Below are 20,251 nucleotides of genomic sequence, written 5' to 3'. Positions count from 1 at the left end.
CAACAGCATTTGTGGCAGAATGCTGACTACCACAAAAATATATTTTGACTTGCCCCTCCTTTTCTTAAAAAAATAAAAATGCAGAAGTCCTGTACATGTACACCGTCACTGATTTCATACATTTTAAGTATTTAAAATTAATATTGTAGGTTTTAAAATAGTATTGTCACCGATTATGTGTTTCTAAACTATTCTTTTCAAAACTATGTGTATGTTTATCCAGTAAAATAATGTTTGACATAGTATAAATTTACTGGTGTAATCAGAATTTGGCATTATCAGGAGGACTATCAAATATCAGGACCCTTGTAATTATTATACATCATATTTAGCATTATACACAGTTTAATATTATACAATTATCTGTAAACGCAGTGCAAATTCTCTCTCGTGCTGTTAATAGCATCGTTGCTCATTGTATACACCTTATTCACAGCAGCGCCATCTTTGATTTTTGACGGGAATGACAACAAGGCTGTGAGGGATAGATGTACAGTCATTTCAATGGTTTGTACTGCAGTTTAAAGTGTTCTGGATCGTTCCGTGGACAAAACATTGAAAAACATAATTCCAAGAACATTCAGTAGACAAAGAACTCCATACAATATGAGTTGTGGAAAATCAGATGTGATCTAGGAGCTTTTTACAGCTATATACCATGCGTTCCATTGAAGAGATGCAAGTCTCTCACATCCTTGTTGTCATTCCCATTAAAAATCAAAGATGGCGGTACCATGAATAAGGTCTATAATGCGCTCGCTTGAGGAGAAACGATCTAAAAAAAATTAAAAATAATATCCGGCACATTTTGACCTCCGAGACATCGGTGTGATATGCACGAGAGATGCACAATTGATTATTGAAACTGAAGTCGAGGTATGATGTTGCACGGTTTAATCCAAATGATGGCGCTTCCTTTCTCCATTGCGATTGGTTTGATTGACGCGGATGCGCGTGATTCCTTGCTCAGTGCTAAGTGAGGTTTAACGGAGAATCGCATGTGGTAAAAAACAAACAGTTTTGCTAACTACGCACCTGATTTTGAATTCATAGCATGTATACATTATAAAACATAATTGAAAATAGCTGTAAAATGTAAATTACGCACTGGAGAGAAACAACACTTAAGCGCGTCAAACATAACAGTAGCCTAGTTTCCATCAACGTTTCGTGTTTTGTTATCGACTAAAAAAAAGTTTGGGAAATTTGCCGTCTTCTGCCTGTTTCCATTCAAATGGCCTTTTATCGATAAAAACTGTGTGCGTGATGATGTCATGCCTAAAAAAAACACTTTGTTGCATAAGTTTTGGTTTATCGCAAAAGAAATCTGCCCTTAAGCCATTTCCATACAGAAATGTGTGTTTGTCGCTAATTGTGTACCTTTCGCCTCCCAGATGTCCCTTATTTTTTTCCTCTAAGTTTTGGTAAAATGGAGAGCGTATTGAGACAATTCACTGAAATTAGCCAGCTTACTGTCATTTTAATTTCATAAATAAATGCAATCAGAAGAGGAGGAATTGCAATCAAAAGGGAACAGTTGCCCTTCTGATAGGACTGTAATATTGGTCCTGATGTTGCACCTATCACAGGTTGCTACCGGTTCCGACCCGAATGCGAATCGTCATGGCCCTGTTTTCAAGTAGTGGGGTAATCTTTCGGCCTTAGTACAAGGATCATCCATCTATGTGTATATGTTGTGTGCACTGCTATTAAAGAAAAATTGATGTGGTGTAATTTAAGGGTTTACATATGATACATTCCTGATATTCAATAGGCTATTTTGAACAATCATCTAAAGCATCGCCATCACAACTTCATTATGTCCCGCATATTTGTCCAGCAACTTTTAACAACCAACTGAACTTGATTGTCATCTAAAATTAATTTTAGCGTCATAATGCAAGAAGCTCAGCAAATGTGATCCGAGGTAAAGAGGGTTAGATTTAAAATATTTAAAAGTTTTAAAATGTTCAAAAGCTCGTTTTCTGAAAGTGAACTCAGCACTGGACAAATAGTTCTGATAAGTTTATAGTCTTGAAAAAAGTGTAGAACATTCTGAGAATGCCATTCAGCTGACATTTTTTGTCTACAGAACAGGGTAAGGCTAATTTGTTTGTGTAAAGAAAAGGTCTAAAAATATTTGCTAGCATTTTTCAAAAGCTAAACAATAATTTTATAGAATTGGGTTATATGTTAGTGTTCCAAAAAAGCACACTGAAGCTTTTCTCCTAGTATTGTGTATTTATTTTTAATTTAAAAGATCTTTGTGCACAGAAATGATGTTTTTTGTATTGTGGGCTAATTCCATGACTATTGTCTATTATTTTGAATGGTGTGAAAAAGCACCAAAACAGATGGCTATCATGATTAATCGCAAAGAGTGGCCATTAATTTGTTCTCCGTGCACTTGTCGATGACAGGTGCATGATACGAGATATTTGTGTTGGCATTCCTTGAAGTGTCAAGATGTGTTTGCAGCATCGGATCTGGGCAGGTATGCCATTAAGACCAATCCATAATGCGAGTAATGCTTCATGAACAATACATTTGCTTTCAAGAATGTATACCCTGTCGTCATGATTAACACACGCTAACGACTGGGGTAATTTCTGTCAAGTGTCGCTATATTTTAAAAAACTTTTTGATGCGCTACACTTTTTGTTGCAAAAAAACCCTTGGAAACGTAGTTACTGATGGAAATTGCCCGTGCCCGTTGCATATATCCAACTAATCGATAATAAAATTTGTTGTTGATGATTTCCATTATCGATTTTATCGATTAGTTGTTGCAGCCCTAAATGTAAGTGCTTTTATAAAATTATTAGCTTAACATTTCTGCTTTTAAACCCTCCAAATATTGGCCCGCATTCACTTCCATTGTAAGTGCCTCACTGTAACTTCGATTTTTGCATTTTTTAAAGAAAGGATAAATCAAATTTATTTTTGTAGTAATTAATTTAATGCCACAAATGCTGTAACTGAGCTCAACTTGTATTGAACCCAGAATTTTCCTTTACAGGGATAGTTCACCCAAAAAATTCTCTCATTATTTACTCACCCTCATGATATCCCAGGTGTGTATGACTTTCTTTCTTCCCCAGAACACATTTGAAGAAAAACAGAAAAAGATCTTAGCTCAGTAGGTCCTTAAAATGCAAGTGAATGGAGATTTCTCTTTTGAAGCTCCACAAATCACAGACAGTCAGCATAAACTTCATCCATAAGATACAAGCTGTTAAATTAATGTCTTCTAAAGCGACACGACCGCTTTTGGTTCAAAAAGATAAATATTCATGTACCTTTTTTTTTTTTTTTAAGTTCCAAGCCATGCTTCCTGTGAGCAGCGGTACGCGTTTGTGACATAATCGCATTTGTATTCGAAACATGCAAGAAGTGACACGTGTGTCACAGCCGGAAGAGCAGTACTGTTTACAAGTGACAAGGAGGAATGCTGTACAGTATCTTGGGTTAGATCTGTATTTATCAGTTTCTTTATGCACAATGGTGCATTTGTGTGCTCATCCTGGATGTCTCAACCGAGTGGAGAACGTGAGATTACATCTGTATCCATGGCAACATGAATACGTCACACGTGAGACTGCTTGGACTCCACCCTCTTGTGAAGCGAACCCGCAGAACCCGAATTATTGATATTTTTCGCACCAAAAGTGATCGCGTCATTTTTGGACATTCAAAAGAGAAATATCCATTCACTTGCATTTTAAGGACCTACTGAGCTAAGATATTTTTGTATTTTTCTTCAAATGTGTTCTGGTGAAGAAAGAAAGTCATACACACCTGGGATATCATGAGGGTGAGTAAATAATGAGAAAATTTTCATTTTTGGGTGAACTATCTCTTAAAACAATATAACAACCTTCACTTAGGTTAATTGGACATTTATATTATCTCTTTTTATATCCGTCTAGTTCCGAAAAGACTAGTTCTGAAAAAAAAAAAAAATGATTCAAAGGCAACTCAAGAACATTTTAAAACTCTACAAACTGTTTTTCAAGGAATCATATATTTATCTTTTAGCCCAAGTTCCTTGCAACAAAAACAGTCATGATTCAGTTTTATTCAAGGAATAGTCTCTCTTCAATACAAAAGGTGATGTTAGGTAGAATGTTAGCCTCAGTCACGTTCACTGTATTTGCACATCACCATTCACTTTCACTTCCTTTTTCATACAATAAAAGTTAATGGTGACTGAGGATAACGTTCTTCATTCAACTTCTTTTGTGTTCCATGGAAGAAAGAACAAAAGTCATATGGGTGTGGAACAACATGAGGGGGAGTAAATTACAGAATTTTCATTATTAGGTGAACTGCCCACCTCTTCCTGACTTTTATAACTAAACAGGATGTTTTTGCTACAGTAACTTTATGTAAATTACCTCTATTACATCCTTAGTATCTTACCCAGACATCAGCTTTGGTAGTGATGATTTTGCCATTGTATAGGTTCACCATTTCTGGAGCACGATAGGACAGGGTGGTATACCTAAACAAAACAGCATTATAACAGCATCATTTTATTATCATGCGTTGTTCTACTAAAGAGATGCACGATATTTCTGTAACTAATATATATATATATTTTAAATGTCTACAATGGCCTAAATAGGCCTATATTGTCTATATCAGAATTAGAAGGTTTCACTTGTAAAACTCTAGATTCCAAGTCTTCTGAAGGCATGGGAAAATAAAGATTTTCCACAGAAAAATAACTTTAATTTTGTGTTGTTTCTCACCAAACCTACCGTAGGTCTTCAGTACACTTGGAATATGACGGACAAGTTGCATGGACTACTTTTAAGCCACATTTGGGTTCTTTTGGTCACTATTAACTGCCATTGTATAGAAATTCCCCATTTGTGTCCCACAGAAGAAAGTCATACGGGTTTCAAACTACACAAGGGTGAGTAAATAGTGACAATTTTCATTTTTGGGTGAGCTACGCCTTTAAGACAAAACAGTACACATTTCTAAGATCAATATTTCAGTTTTTGACAATAATATAAAATACTTTTGTCTTTTGGTATCAGCCATAATCTCTATATCTAGAGTTAAAGAGCACTGCTAGTTGAAGGTCAGTAAAGCAATAATGTTATTTTAAAACAAGTGTGACATGGGCAATAGAGATGGTCTTAAGAATGCTTTTAAAAAACAAACTACATTTAACAGGCTAAGTGTAGAGTTACTTTTTAATTTCCTCCTCAACCACAGTGACTCCTTCACTCTGCGGGTTTTGGAACTTCATAGTGGCGCTGCCGAAATCACACAAAACATAGTGTCCTCGATCATGTAAGAGGATGTTCTCCACCTGTGAAGAGCGAGCAAAGATTCATCCATACTTCAAAACCCTCCAAACGAACCAATTTACACACGATACACGTCAATGTAACACAACTTCTATAATAATGAATTAAATTATGTCAGATGAAAGAAATCTATAGAGTGTTTGTGACTGTAAACTGTGACTCATTCAATCAAGGTTATCTTGTACTACAGTTTTCTTGGAAAAGTGCTGATCAAAAGAGAAAAGGGGGAAAGAGAGAGGGAGAGAAGCATAAAGAAAAATAACCTTGAGGTCACGGTGGATTATAGGAGTTTTGTACTGGTGCAGACGTGCCACTGCCTCACACGTGTCACAGAAGATCTGAAGTACTTCCTGTTCGCTGAAACCCGTCTGTAAGCGCTGATTCATCAGGTTCACCACTTGACCACCTGCGCACATGGACGCACACTCACATGATCAAAGCAAACTCTACTACCCTAGTATTTTTTTCATGATATGTAAATATATATATATATATATATATATATATATATATATATATATATATATATATATATATATATCTATATATATATACATACATACATACATACATACATACACACACACACACCGATCAGCCACAACATTAAAACCACCTGCCTAATATTGTGTAGGTCCCCCTCGTGCCATCAAAACAACTCGAGGCATGGACTCCACAAGACCTCTGAAGGTGTCCTGTGGTATCTGGCACCAAGATGTTAGCAGCAGATCCTTTAAGTCCTCTAAGTTGCGAGGTGAGGCCTCCATGGATCAGATTTGTTGGTCCAGCACATCCATAGATGCACAATCGGATTGAGATCTGGGGAATTTGGAGGCCAAGTCAACACCTTGAACTCTTTGTCATGTTCCACAAACCATTCCTGAACAATTTTTGCAATGTGGCAGGGTGCATTACCCTGCTGAAAGAGACCACGGCCATCAGGGAATACCGTTGCCATGAAGTGGTGTACGTGGTCTGCAACAATCTTTAGGTAGGTGGTATGTGTCAAAGTAACATCCACATGAATGCCAGGACCCAAGTTTTCCCAGCAAGAACATTGCCCAGAATATCACACTGCCTCCGCCGGTCTGCATTCTTGCCATAGTGCATCCTGTTGCCATCTCTTTCCCAGGTAAACAATGCACATGCACCCGGCCGTCCACATGATCTAAAAAAAATGTGAGTCATCAGACTAGGCCACCTTCTTCCATTGCTCCATGGTCCAGTTCTGACATTCACGTGCCCATTGTTGGTGCTTTCGGTGGTGGACAGAGGACAGCAAGGTTACTCTGACCGGTCTGCTGCTATGCAGCCCCATACGCAGCAAGCTGCGATGCACTGTGTGTTCTGACACCCTTCCATCATGGCCAGCATTAAGTTTTTCAGCAGTTTGTGCTACAGTAGCTCTTCTGTGTGATCGGACCAGACGGGCTAGCCTTCGCTCCCCATGCGCATCAATGAGCCTTGGGTGCCCATGACCCTGTCGCCGGTTTACCGGTTGTCCTTCCTTGGACCACTTTTGGTAGGTACTAACCACTGCATACCGGGAACACCCCACAAGAACTGCCGTTTTGGAGATGCTCCAAACCAGTCATTCAGCCATCACAATTTGGCCCTTGTCAAAATCGCTCAGATCCTTACGCTTGCCCATTTTTCCTGCTTCCAACACATGAAATTCAAGAACTGACTGTTCACTTTCTGCCTAATAATCCCACCCCTTGACAGATGCCATTGTAACGAGATAATAAATGTTATTCACTTCACCTGTCAGTGGTTTTAATGTCATGGCTGATCAGTGTATAAACACATATATACATACTTCACACATTTCACAGAAGAAACAAAAGAATATGGCTCCTGTTTGGAACTTGAATATGGACCCAGATTTTATATTTTACATCAAGGGCAACCCAACACAGTAGCTTAACTGTTAATTGTATAAAAGTAACAAAACTGTCCTTTAAATCAAAACTGAAATTTACCAATGTTGCCATGAACTGCAGAGGCCCAACAATACTGTATGCAAAATTATTAACATGACTGAGTTGGAAAATAACCAATTTTGTAAATGCATAAGCAATCGCAGATGTGTGATTTACCAGTCTAAAACAGTGACCAAACACTGGGCCAAATATTGCACAAGTATTACCAAGCGACAAATGAATTTGCACCAAAATACAAAGATGTGGGAAGTGTTTTCACCTCCATTATAAAAATTGATGTGTCTATTTATTTTATTATCCTAACTAACTAATGCATGATTAAATTCAGCATTTTTCCATTCAGCATTATTTTCCCTGCGGTCTTTGATCAGAAACGACCTGCGAACCATTTGTGGGTCATGACTTACCAGTTAAAAACCACTTATCTAATACACATCTAACCCTTGGGTATGTTAACACATAACCAAACACACATGTGTGCATCATTAATGCATCTTTAATCACTCTTACAGTACGCTCAACAGAAGTCAATTAGTCAGCAATTAGGCCAATTTGACTTCATCTGACTCCCTATAAAGCACGTTCAATGCCAGTAGCATTTTGCTGCATCAATATCTGTACATACCTGTAACACTCACTGTGTGACCGCACGAGATTGTAGTTCACGGTGAGAGCTGCTGAGCCAATGCATCTGATTGGCCAAGCCTTTGTGAGACTTGAAAGAATAAGGATTTTTTGAAGGACTAAATTCACAGTATAAATCATCTATATGCTAAGAATAAAATATGCCAAAACATTTACATCAATAAGATATAAAACCTAGAGCTATAATAATGTAAACGACTTTATGGAATTTAGATATGAAGATGGAGGGGAAAACTGATGTTTTAAATTGCATATAATCTGTAAGAAGAATCAGTCTTTTGCATAGATGGCATTATAATTTTACATTCCTGCTTTAAATAGTTTAAGGAGAGAGAAGCTTTCAAAGATCAAACAAGACTGCCCTAGGAGATCCTGCTGGAAAGAGGGCCTGAAATCTGTCTGTAGTGTGCCTCCATGTGGATGATTTCCATAAGCACAACACCGGACAACTGGAGATCAGTGAAACAAAATGCATGCTATGGGCTGATACGCAACCCTTTCCTTTTATGGAATCATGAACTACATCATAGACGCTCAATTAGGCAACATCAAATTAACCCCTTGATTTTAATATATGCTTGATTTTTCTTCAACCCTATTCATGATTAAACAACGAATGGACATATTTTGCTACATCTGAAATTTCTGCCATCCAGGTGATAAACTACACTATAATACCCAAACAACAATGGGCTGGTGCAAAAGGGCATTATAGAGCTGAAAGGTGTCATTACCTCTGCAAAAATCCATGAGAATAAACACCTCCCATACGTCTCCACCCCCTACAGCCGTGATGCTGGAGTCCAGGAAAGCAACAATGTTCTTGTGACCAGAGAGATCCCGCTGTAGAATCCACAAAGGAGAGAGAAAAGAAAGTGTATGAGTGACTGAATCAGAGTAAAAGAGCTAAAACAGGCTGATATTTAGAGAGTCCCTGTAGAAACTTTTCTGAAGTGTAACAAAAAGCAAACTGCAGTTTTCAGTTTCACCTTCGGATTTAACTTGAATACGAATACATTGAATTTTGATACCTATATAAATTGTGTATGTATATACAAATTTGGCTTCTAATTTAAATGTGAGCTACTGTTAATGTATCGATCCCTTACAAATGTATCGAGAAAATAACGTGCTGATCAATAATTGACGTACCAATATTTTCTGACTATCCTAGAGAATTTTCATTTTTGGGTGAGCTATGCTTCTAATTTATATCCAAGTAACCATGATTAATTGCATTTGCACATAAGCCATCCCAGCATTCCTCAGTGCAGAGCTGGCTTGCCGCTGGCTCCGGACCGAGAACATTTGCTCACCATGATCTGGATCTCACGCTTGCAGACCTGCAGGTCGTATTCGTTGTTGACGTACATCCTCTTAAGGGCGCAGCGCACCCCCTGATTAGTCCGCACCAGGAACACGATTGCAAAACCACCTGTGGAGGCAAACAAACACATAACGCTTAGATGTTACTGTTGATAATCTCAAGGGCTCAGAGAGCAAGATAATCTTACATCACAAAACTGTCCCAAAGTGGAAATAGAAAATCAAGTTCAGTTCAAAGTTGAAGGGATTATTCACCCAAAAATGAAAATTCTGTCATAATTTACTCAACTTCATGTCGTTCCAAACCCATATGACTTTCTTTGTCCCATGGAACACAAAAGAGATGATTAGCAGAATGTTAGTCTCAGTCACCATTCACTATTCAGGGCTCGACAATAAGGACTGCCAGATGGCCCGGGGCCAGTGTGAGAGAGATTCGGGCCAGTTGCTAGAACTGTCACTTGCCCGATCGGGCCAGTGCTGCATTTATAACATTAGTGCAAGAAAACAACAAGTGAGAGAGCACAAAAATTACACTGAGCGAACCAAGTATTCTAACCGACAAGCGAGCGCGATTCTATTTAGCTCGCAAAGATGCGCGAGCGCATAATATACTGGACACGCCAAGGCACAGTCGCGTGCAGACACCGAGCGCACTCTCCTAGCACTGTCCTCGCTCTTTTCCAAGTGTCTTAGCAGGAGCTATTACCAATGTGTAGAAAATAGAAGAAAAAAAAAACCCACTTAATGAATTTTGTAGCGGGATTGCACGTCTTGTGCAACATTTTAGGTATCCCCGCACATTCCGTGTTCACAGTGCATTTTTACATGTTTGTGAAAAGCAGTAATCCACACATTGGAACACAAGAAATCAACAGTTTCATTCTATAGGACTGAAAATCCATGTCTATCCGTGCATATGTCTCATCATCATCATCATATCTCTCCATGCAGTGTAGACTGATTAACGTGCATGCGCTCTTGTAAAGGGACAGAGAGCTAGTTTTATTCCCACTGTAAAAAAAATAAGTACATTTTCTCTCACTAATTTGCCTTTAGATATGAAGTGCCGAATGAGACGTAATAAACTTAGTTAAACCCCAGTTATACACGTGCCTGGAAATCACGAGCTGCTCAATATCCAAAATGTAAGTACATATTTAATTACGTTAGTTTCAAAATGTAATCATTAATTCGACATTATAATGGCGTTTGATATGAAAAGAAGCAAGATCACTATGGCTATTAGGCTATTATTATCAGAGCTGTTCAGCTGCAGGGTGAAGATGAATATTCAAAACTGTCTACTTCATATCATCCTCATGAAACACCAGTTAAATTTCTCATTTCTGGACTGTACAGGTATTTTTGATTTGTTCTTTGTATATCAGTCAGTGTTGGTCTTGTTTGGGTTGTCTGATTTCATGTTATATACACATTCTTAATTCACAGATTAGGCCTAATATCTCCCTAATGTATATTACATGTCACAACCGATTTGGTAGCAAGTCTCTTCTCAGGGATTCATATGTTTATTACATTCAGCCAATAATCACATCTTTAACTCAGTGATTAAATCTCTGATCCTGTGTGTGAATACACTACACATGGCCAAAAGTTGCATGACTAAACGGGTGACCGAAAACCCATCATCTGCACAACACAACTCTTCACTTAAAAACTCATGTGTAAATGGCAGGACAGCTGAGGTTAATATGATGTATTTATGAATTTAGATCTGTAAAGCGTTTATATGGGATTACATAAGGCATAAATCATATCTTGCAAATTATAAATGTGATTCAGTTTGGGGGGACATTGTCTTAAAAACATAATATATGTAAAGAAAAAAAAAATTATCTTTGGACACATTTGTAAAGCCATGATGGTAAAAACAGCTATTTGTCATTTTTGTGTTGGTGCCAGAGAAAATTTCGGCAGGGCCAGTAAAAATCTGAAGCACTGGCCCGACCGTATTAGCGTTGAGCCCTGCCATTACTGTATGGAAAAAAGATGCAATGAAAGTGAATGGTGACTGAGACTAACATTCTGCTACACATCTTTCGAATTCTACTGAAGAAAGTCATGTGGCTTTGGAACAACGTGAGGATGAGTTAATAATGACAGAAATGTATTTGTGGTGTGAACTATAAAAATATGATTAACATTTTATATTATTCTTTATTTGTCATTTACTCATTTTTATCACTCATTGACCCTGTTTACACATGGTATTAAGTCTCAGGTCTCAGGTGATCCGATCACATGTGGTCAGGTCCTGTGATGACTTGTGATCGGATTTGGAGGGGAGGGAATCTGTTTCATGATGACACAGATCAATCACTATGTCAGTGTGTTACTGTATGACATTAAAGTGCAACAAAATCAGAAAAGACAAAGAAAGCACGAAAAAAAACGGCGTGCTATTTCTCCCATATGCATCTGATATTTAATCAAATCTCAAATGCAAAATTTCAAGCAGAATTGTCTGTTATTTTAGTGGATTAGCTGTATTAACTTGAGCTGCAGATGTTCGTGCTTCTCATAAATCCCTGCATGTTGATCTCAGACACACTGAAGAAAATCTGTGAAGTTCTCATGCTTGTGTATATATCCGCTTTTAAAAATTTACCGACTGGACGGTTAAGTCCTTTTAAAGCCGCTTGTAACCAGCAAAGTTTAAACTCTTGTTTTAGTGCAGCGTTTGATTGACAGGTGAGGGGTGGCGCTTCGCTGCTGCCGGGACGCATACAGGATGGATTAGCGTTTACACCTCAAATGCGATGCGGTCACATGCACTTTTGACCACATTTGTATGTGGTTTTTGAAAAACATTTTAGACCCCGTTTAGACCTGTATTTAGCACTGATCACGTATGATCGGATCACCTGAAACGCATCTTAATACCAGGTGTAAATGGGTTCTTTGGTTACCCTCTCCAACAGTTTACCATTACATATTAAATAATTCACATTTGTTATTTTCACAGTAAAACATGACAAACAGTTTATGAATCCCACAAATCCAAGTGCAACCAAGTAAATGTTTTTTTCTAAAGAGTGGTGGAAACTGGGAATGCATTAATATTTGGCTGCTAGGACTTTGGGTGCTTTTTTATTTTTACTGACCTGATGACACTAATCTGTTTTGACTTTCCTAACATCATCGTTTTCCAAAGTATGCAGTACTAAAGAGTGTTTTCTGAAAATCTCCATTCTGGAGGTAAATGCTGTTCCAGCATGGATGAAAGGCATAAATGTAGAAACATTTATGCGTTTTAGAACAAAAATGTGTGCCAAAATTTGTGTCGACGTCGCCTAAAGCCTCAAGCTTACATTCTGCAAGTGACACCATGCATAAAAACTTAAAGGAATAGTTCACCCAAATATTATAACTCTCATCATTTACTCACCCTTATGTTGTTTCAAACTGGTATGACTTTCTTTCTTCTGCGGAACACAAACCAAGACATTTTAATGGTGGTATCATGTCTGTAGGTTCATGCAATGCAAGTGAATTGTGACCAAAACATTTAAGCTCCTAAAAGCACATAAAGACAGCATAAGGTAATCCCTTAGACTCCAGTGGTTTAATCCATGTCATCTGGAGCATTCCATTCACTTTTGGGTAAGAACAGACCAAACTGTAAATTGTCTTCACTGTACATCTTGCCATTGCAGTCTCTAGGCACGATCATGATTTCATGCTCGATTACATTTCCTGGTGCTTGACGCATGTGCATGTAATCATGCTTGAAATGGTGATCGTCAAGGATACTGCTGACGTCAAGATTTATAGTGAAAAAGGAGATATATTTTGGTCTGTTCTCACCCAAAACCAATTAGATCACTTCAGACGACATGGATTAAACCACTGGAGTCATATGGATTATGCTGCTTCCAAGTGCTTTTTGGAGCTTGAAATTTTGGTCACCATTCACTTGCATTGTATGGACCAACAGACACCATATCTCCATTAAAATATCTTTCTTTGTGTTCCACGGAAGAAAGTCATATGAGTTTAGGGTGACATAAGGGTGAGCAATTTTTTTTGGTAAACTATCCCTTGAATACAGTTTTAAAAAGTTACTTTTTAAAATGAAAAAAAAAAATTTAAATTAAAGAAAAAAATATACTGGCCGACATCGATTTGATCACGATATATGTCGACCTTCAGTGATCTCCAACCTGAGAATCGTTATAGCTAGGCTGGACTTTAAAAATGCCCTTGATAAAGATGATTCACTAAGGAAGCTTAATGATCAGGACCCTAATGAGTTTGCTTAAAAATCTGTCACCCACTGTGACTAGCTTAAAGTTGTTTTTTTATGATTTTTGTCATAACTGTGCAGTCCTTGTCAATACTGATGTGTCTAGCCATACGTCAAAACCTGTGTGTTTGCACTGCCTCGAATATGCTGTGTCGGCATAATGTAGAAAAGGGTGTTATTCCTCAAAGCAGGCACAGGGGGAAAATGGTGGGGGGAAAGTAGGCCGCAGATAGGCCTATTTCTTCAAGGATCTGACTTTAGCCCCCAGCTAAAATCAGATACTCTAAATCTAGGCCAAAATAATTGCGCATTTTGTATTTAGCAAAGCATTGAACAGTCAATGAATAATCTGGGGACCCCTCGTTTAAATTATACAGTATCTCTGGAATGCAGACATTAATATTTTGTATATGGTGCAGCTAAGGTATATAAACAGATCAGAGGAGTTTGAGTTGCAAAGAGTCTTAGGTAAAAACAGGCCTGAAAGACGATTTGCTTAGTTATAATTTTTATCTGAGAACAAATCAATCAAATAAAACAGTAAACAGAGATGTTTCCTTTACAACGCTGTGAATCTGAAAACAAACTTGTTAATGTGTTGCCATGGCATTGGGGGGGCACTGTAGCTCCCCCTTTAAAATGGCCGTGTAAGACAGCCTCTGTAGCACCCCCATTTTCACCTACAGTCACCAGAATTGGTACATTTATAGCTCTCATCAAGCCAGACAACTTTCATAATTATAGTTATTAGCTCCGCCCAATGGTGTTTTCAGTTGCTGATTACTTGTGTTCTTATGCTAGAATACACAAATTACACATATTCATGTAGTTCATGAATGACCATAAATGAGGACACATTTGAGGTATCATTGCTGTGGACAAGATATGCATCAGATTTTAATACTAAGGCTTTGTTCACACTGCAGGAAAAATCTGATTTTTTCTAAAAAAAAAAAAAGCCCATTAGACTGACTGTTTAAACTGCAGGTTATATTTTTTTCTGTTCAGACGGCAGTCGCTTTTTGCTATCACGTCAACATTAGTTGTCGATTTGTCATGCGATCCAAACTTGCGTATGTTCACCATGCGTGAGTGTTTAGCAATAGATGTTTTGCCATTTTTATGATTTTTATTAGGGCAGTATCCAAATATTAACACAATCATCACAGACAACGGCATAAAAATGGGAGATTTTTTTGTCGCTGCTGGGTTAAAGGGATAGCTCACCCTCATGCCATCCCAGATGTGTATGACCTTCTTTCTTCTGCAGAACATAAAAGAAGATTTTAGAAAAATATCTCAGCTCTGTTGGTCCTCACAATACAAGTGAATGGTGATCAGAACTTTGAAGGCCTGAAAAGCACATAAAGGTAGCATAAAAGTAATCCATCAGACTCCAGTGGTTAAATCCATGTCTTCAGAAGCAATATGATAGGTGTGGGTGAGAAACAGAACAATATTTAAGTCCTTTTTTTACTGTAAATCTACACTTTTAATTTCAATTCCACATTCTGGTGAGGACGTAGGGCTGCACAATTAATCGAAAAATTAATCGTGATTACGGCTGCCTCGATTATGTAATCGTGAAAACTGACGATTACAGCGTTCAATTTAAGTCTGCTCCTGTTGCATCAATGGTTTCTATTTACAATGTGTTTTTGCAGCGGTTGAGTATTCTAACCAATCACTAACACGTCCGTTAAGCAATGAAACGGCAATGGCCAATCAGAGCCGCTTAAATTAATCCTCTGTCCTATCAGTAATGACAACTGATCCTAATGCGCAAGTTTTAAACCGTCTGAATGCCTAGATGCTTACTTTATGTTCCACCTGTTCGTGGTGGCACACGAAAATTAATACTGTAGAAATATCACCTGACACTCGAAAAGAAGCTATAGAACAAGAGCGAAAAGCACTTTTTGGATATTATTTTGGATTCATTGCATAATGCACAGCTCGCTTTGAACATAGATGTTAAATACACTGCAAATGAGCAACATGACAAAACTAAAATGCTCCCGTTCTAATCAAGGCATAGAGGCGGTGTAAATAATTGAATTATTATGCTGATTAGACAGCTTTGTTTGTAATAAGAGCATTCGCGAGAGTGCAGAACTTTGTGCAGAGCGTCATTGAGCTCGTGTCGAAATGCAGGTCTCAAACAGTGTCAACCTGCAGTGAGTGACAGCAGTCATTGTAATGGGAGAGTTTGTCGTGTTACTCGATTTCTGTGTATAATTTATTAAATCTAATAACAGTTTTGTTTTGTCATGTTAATAAGTAGGCCAATGTGAATTTGATTTGTACAAAATAGCAATGAAGTAATTGAGCTTAACTGTTCTAAGTTTGTTTTGGAGATGTAGCCAACATAAAGAATATGGCATGAATAGCACATTTCAGGAATCACCGTCATTGTATCGTGTATTTATTTTATACCATAGATATCCATTTAAAATAAGTTTTATTTGGCCTAAAATTATTACAATATTTAATGCTTAAATGATGCTTAAAAAATACTGGAGCGCAGCTCATATCCACCATTGAAATCTGCTACTTTGCTTACTTTGTGACGTGACGGTAATTTAATATTTTAATCGACATTAATAATCGCGATTACAATATCAAGGGCAATAATCGACAATTATGATTTTTGCTATAATCGTGCAGCCCTATGAGGACGTGACTTTCACATTCAGTCACCTACTGTTTGGGGCTGGTCAAAGATGGAGATTTATAGTAAAAAAAAAAAAAAGACTTAAATGTTGATCTTTTTCTCACCATCACCTAACATATGGCTTCTGAAGACTTGTATTTAACCACTGGAGTCATATGGATTAATTTTATGCTGTCCTTTTCGGATCTTCAAAGTTCTGGTCACCATTCACTTGCACTGTATGGACCAACGGAGCTGAAATATTCTTCCAACAAAATTTGTGTTCTGCAGAAGAAAGTAAGTCATACACATCTGGGATGGCATGAGGGCAAGTAAATGATGAGACAATTTTCATTTTTGGTTGAACCATCCTTTAACAACTGTCCTGTTTTAGCAGAGAAGTCTCGTATTTGGACCGAAATTTTGGCAGGATGCTTATCATCCTGTAGTGGGTGATGTGTCCTGTATTGAGGCATAACAGGGTCAGACAGCAAGATCAGCTCTACACCCTATTCCCCTCATAGACTTTACCTGGTCTAAACAGTCATTCTACACTCACTTTTTAAGTCATTTTTTTATTGAAAATTCTCTTGTAATGATTCTACAGTGTGGCCATCATTATTGTTTTCCCTTCAAAGTGCCAAGTGAAAGAATCATTTATGCTGTTTGGAACACAGTATATGTCTTCTTGTCGCAAAACCTGACAAAAAAACCCATTGTGCAAAACGAATGACGAAAAAACCCCATGAAATTTGATCTGACCGTTCAGACTCAGCCACATTAACAAAAATCTGATTTTAATCGGATTCCAAACCACCTACAAATGTGGTTTGGATCAGACTTGTAAAAACCAGATTTTATGTGTTTTTTTGTACTGTTCAGACTACAAAAACCTAAACAGATTTTAGTCAGATAGGCCAATAAATCTGATTTTTTTCGGCCTGTGTGAACATAGCCGCAGGATTAGAAGTTTTTATTAAAACCCAATATGAGCAATACTAACAGTGATAGTGATGCTGGCCTTGGCAAGTGCCATTAAAATGATGAGTACATCTCCCATGCTCAAATGAAAGCTAATTACAAGTTGGAGAAATGTAATCAAAGCAATCTGTCAAAGCTGGATATTTCATAAGAGCAACAGATGAGCAGGGATTTCCAGCCAGAGCATTTAGGCCACTAAATAAAGCTGCCTGTGGAAAAGAGCAATCAGACCTAACCACAGTTCACCATCCCATACTTTTCTGCTGGAGGACAGTTATGTGAATAATTTCATTGTTCCAAACTTGGATCTTGTTTGGAACCCAATCAATTTGAAATAATCTCACCCATGAAAGAGTTTTATGTTGTTGACCATGGGGCAGCCTAGTTGTAGGTTCAAGCCCTCCAAGGGGTGATCAATGAGCTTACATTGTTATTCTCTGAGAAAAAGCATCAGCGAAAGACAAATAAAACAATTAGTTCCACCCACCTTCTGCCAGTGTTTCTTCTACAGTGACCTGGTGTCGTCCTACAGTGAACGCCCGTCCGATGAAATTCCCACCGACACCACAGCTGGATCCAGAACCTCCAGCTCCCCCTCCAGAACCGGGTCCAGAGCCCACCAGCTCCCTCCGGGAGTCAAAGAACTTCTTCATGGTGTATCACAGATCTCACTTACTGTTTATCTGACTCTCAGATAAAACAATTTTGCAAAAAGCTGTAGTGGGTTTTTCTGGTGCCAGAGGTTTAGATCAGCTGTGACTGTCAAACATGGACTCACAGCCCAGTGATTGTGCTGAAAACAGCTAAAATGGACCGTATTTTCAGAAAACTGTAACAATAAATGGAAATAAGTATATTCAGTAAATTAAAGCATAAGTATTTGACTATATATACATAAACAGCTTATAAACTGTTACTCAGATGGACCGATATGAATTATTTGGTTGTCAAGTGTTAGGTCTTTTTCACTATGTTGACATGAAATTCCAGCTCAATTCAATGTAAACATTCAGGTCCAGCTGTAAATTTAGTCTTCAAACGTAAAGTAAACAGAAATGATTGTTGTGATGGACGAAAGTCAAAGCATCCATCATCAGCCAGCTGTGCAGTTCATTTAAACCTCTGAAAAATCACCCACTTTTCACAGAAAAACAGATGACATGCGGATATTAATCAGACTAACATCTGTTTTTATGGGCTAAACGCCCATATTCACATAAATTAGTCTCTTATTTGTTGAAAATATCATAATTTATAATCAACACTGAGACAGCTAGGCGCTAACGCTAGCATTCCTGCTAAAACCGCACAGGCTCGTGAAACGTTTCATCCGCGCGTCAGAGTCCTGCCGGTGAACGGTGAACGGATGCGGTATGATTTAAGCGGAGAGAATCAAATTCAGGCAGAAATGAGCGTGTTATTCATGGCGAGTCCCGTCTGCGGCTTCAGATGCTGCAGATGCGCCAGCTAACCGGAAAACACGCCGGAAGAGTGAACATAGAAACCAGTGCTGTAAAAACTACAATAAAAGTCTTTTTTTTTATCGACATGAATTAAATTATATATTTTATTTTAGTAGGACCCAAGCACTGAAAGTGCGTGAAAACTCTTGAAATTTTGCACACACATCAGAGCAAAGTTGCAGGGCTGGGCTCTGTAGTGCCCCCTTGAAAATGGGCATGTAACGGGGTCTCTGTAGCACCCCCATTTTCACCTAGTCACCAAACTTGGTGCATATATTGTTCTCATCAAGCCGAAAAACTTTCATACTTTCTGTCAGTAGCTCGCCCAACAGGAAGTCGGACATTTTTGATTTTCTGAAAATCGCAGGCTCTGAACTTTTAAATACTCCTCCTAGAGGATTCATGTGACTGGCACCAAATGTGTGCAACATCATGCCAAGACATTGTAGATGCTAAATTGCAGTGGGATTTTTTTATATTTTGAAAGGTGTCACCATGGTGAAGCAATAAATTCATGGCTAAAAATAAGAAACAGGAAGTGCCTTATATCTTCTGTGTGCATAGTGTGATTTTGATGAAAATTCAGCTGTATGTTTGGTAATGGGGGCTGATTACGTAGAAGCGGCTAAAATGAGTCACGGTCATAGTGCCACCAACTGGCAGCAGGAAGTATGGCACTTTTAACAGACTTTGAAATAGCCCTCTTATATTTACATTAATTTCTTCAAAATTATTTAGAATAATGTTAAGACACTGCTGATGTAAAATTGACAAGGGATATTTGATATCTTAAATACTGTATATCACATTAATTTTTATTATTCATTTCTTCCTATATTTGGGTGATTTTGAGGCACTTGGCATGCTTAAAATTTCATGAAATTTTGCACACACAGAGTCGTTGGCCATTAGGGCTGGGCAAAAGTTCAGGCATGGGCATGCGGGGGGGGGGGGGGGGGCTCTGTAGAACCCCCTTTAAAATGGGCGTGTAAAACAGCCTCTGTAGCACCACCATTTTCACCTATAGTCACCAGAATTGGTATATATATAGTTCTCATCAAGCCAGACAACTTTCATAATTTTAGTTATTAGCTCCGCCCAACAGGAAGTCGGCCATTTTGGATTTTTTTGAATATTGCAGTCTCTGAACTTTTAAATACTCCTAGGGGATTCATGAGACTGTCACCACATTTAGACAATATTATGCCAAGACATTGAAGATGCTAATTTGTGAATAGATTTTTGATATATTGAATGGTGTTGCCATGGCAAGGCATTCAATTAATGGCGAAAATTGGGAAACAGGAAGTGTCGCATATCTTCTGTGTGCAATGTGTTATTTAGATACAAATTGAGATGTATGTTTAGTCTTGGGGGATAATCACATGGATGTGACTATTTAGGGTCATAGTCATAGCGCCACCACCTGGCAGCAGGAAGTTTGGCTCTTACAACAGACTTTAAAATAGTACTCTTATATTTACCCAAATTGCTTCAGAATTGTTTAGAATAATGTCAAATGCCAAATGTATGAGTCCACCTTGCATTGTTTTCCAGAGGCCACTGGGTGGAAATGGACCCATGGTGCTTGGGCCCATCATCGCTGCTTGCAGCTATATTGATATTATTATTTATTTTATTTTATT

At 38.1% G+C, this 20,251-nt stretch overlaps 1 protein-coding gene across 4 annotated transcripts in view; it reads right to left on the bottom strand.

The window, feature by feature from the left end:
• The window catches only part of LOC127432492 (AP2-associated protein kinase 1-like), a 52,349-nt gene extending 33,733 nt beyond the window's left edge, over positions 1 to 18,616 (bottom strand). For all 4 annotated transcript variants that reach the window (XM_051683620.1, XM_051683621.1, XM_051683622.1 and 1 more), the window contains exons 1-6: positions 17,630 to 18,616; positions 9,229 to 9,347; positions 8,647 to 8,755; positions 5,588 to 5,730; positions 5,205 to 5,326; positions 4,423 to 4,504 (exon numbers count right to left, since the gene is read on the bottom strand). In XM_051683620.1, the coding sequence (XP_051539580.1) occupies positions 4,423 to 4,504; positions 5,205 to 5,326; positions 5,588 to 5,730; positions 8,647 to 8,755; positions 9,229 to 9,347; positions 17,630 to 17,795 (741 nt within the window). In that variant the 5' untranslated portion in view covers positions 17,796 to 18,616. The remainder of the gene's footprint in view (positions 1 to 4,422; positions 4,505 to 5,204; positions 5,327 to 5,587; positions 5,731 to 8,646; positions 8,756 to 9,228; positions 9,348 to 17,629) is intronic.
• Positions 18,617 to 20,251: the final 1,635 nt, after the last annotated feature.

Source organism: Myxocyprinus asiaticus, chromosome 42, assembly GCF_019703515.2.
Source record: "Myxocyprinus asiaticus isolate MX2 ecotype Aquarium Trade chromosome 42, UBuf_Myxa_2, whole genome shotgun sequence".
NCBI lineage: Eukaryota > Metazoa > Chordata > Actinopteri > Cypriniformes > Catostomidae > Myxocyprinus > Myxocyprinus asiaticus.
The sequence above is the reverse complement of the archived record's forward strand: the minus strand, read 5'-3'. Positions and strand labels throughout refer to the sequence as shown.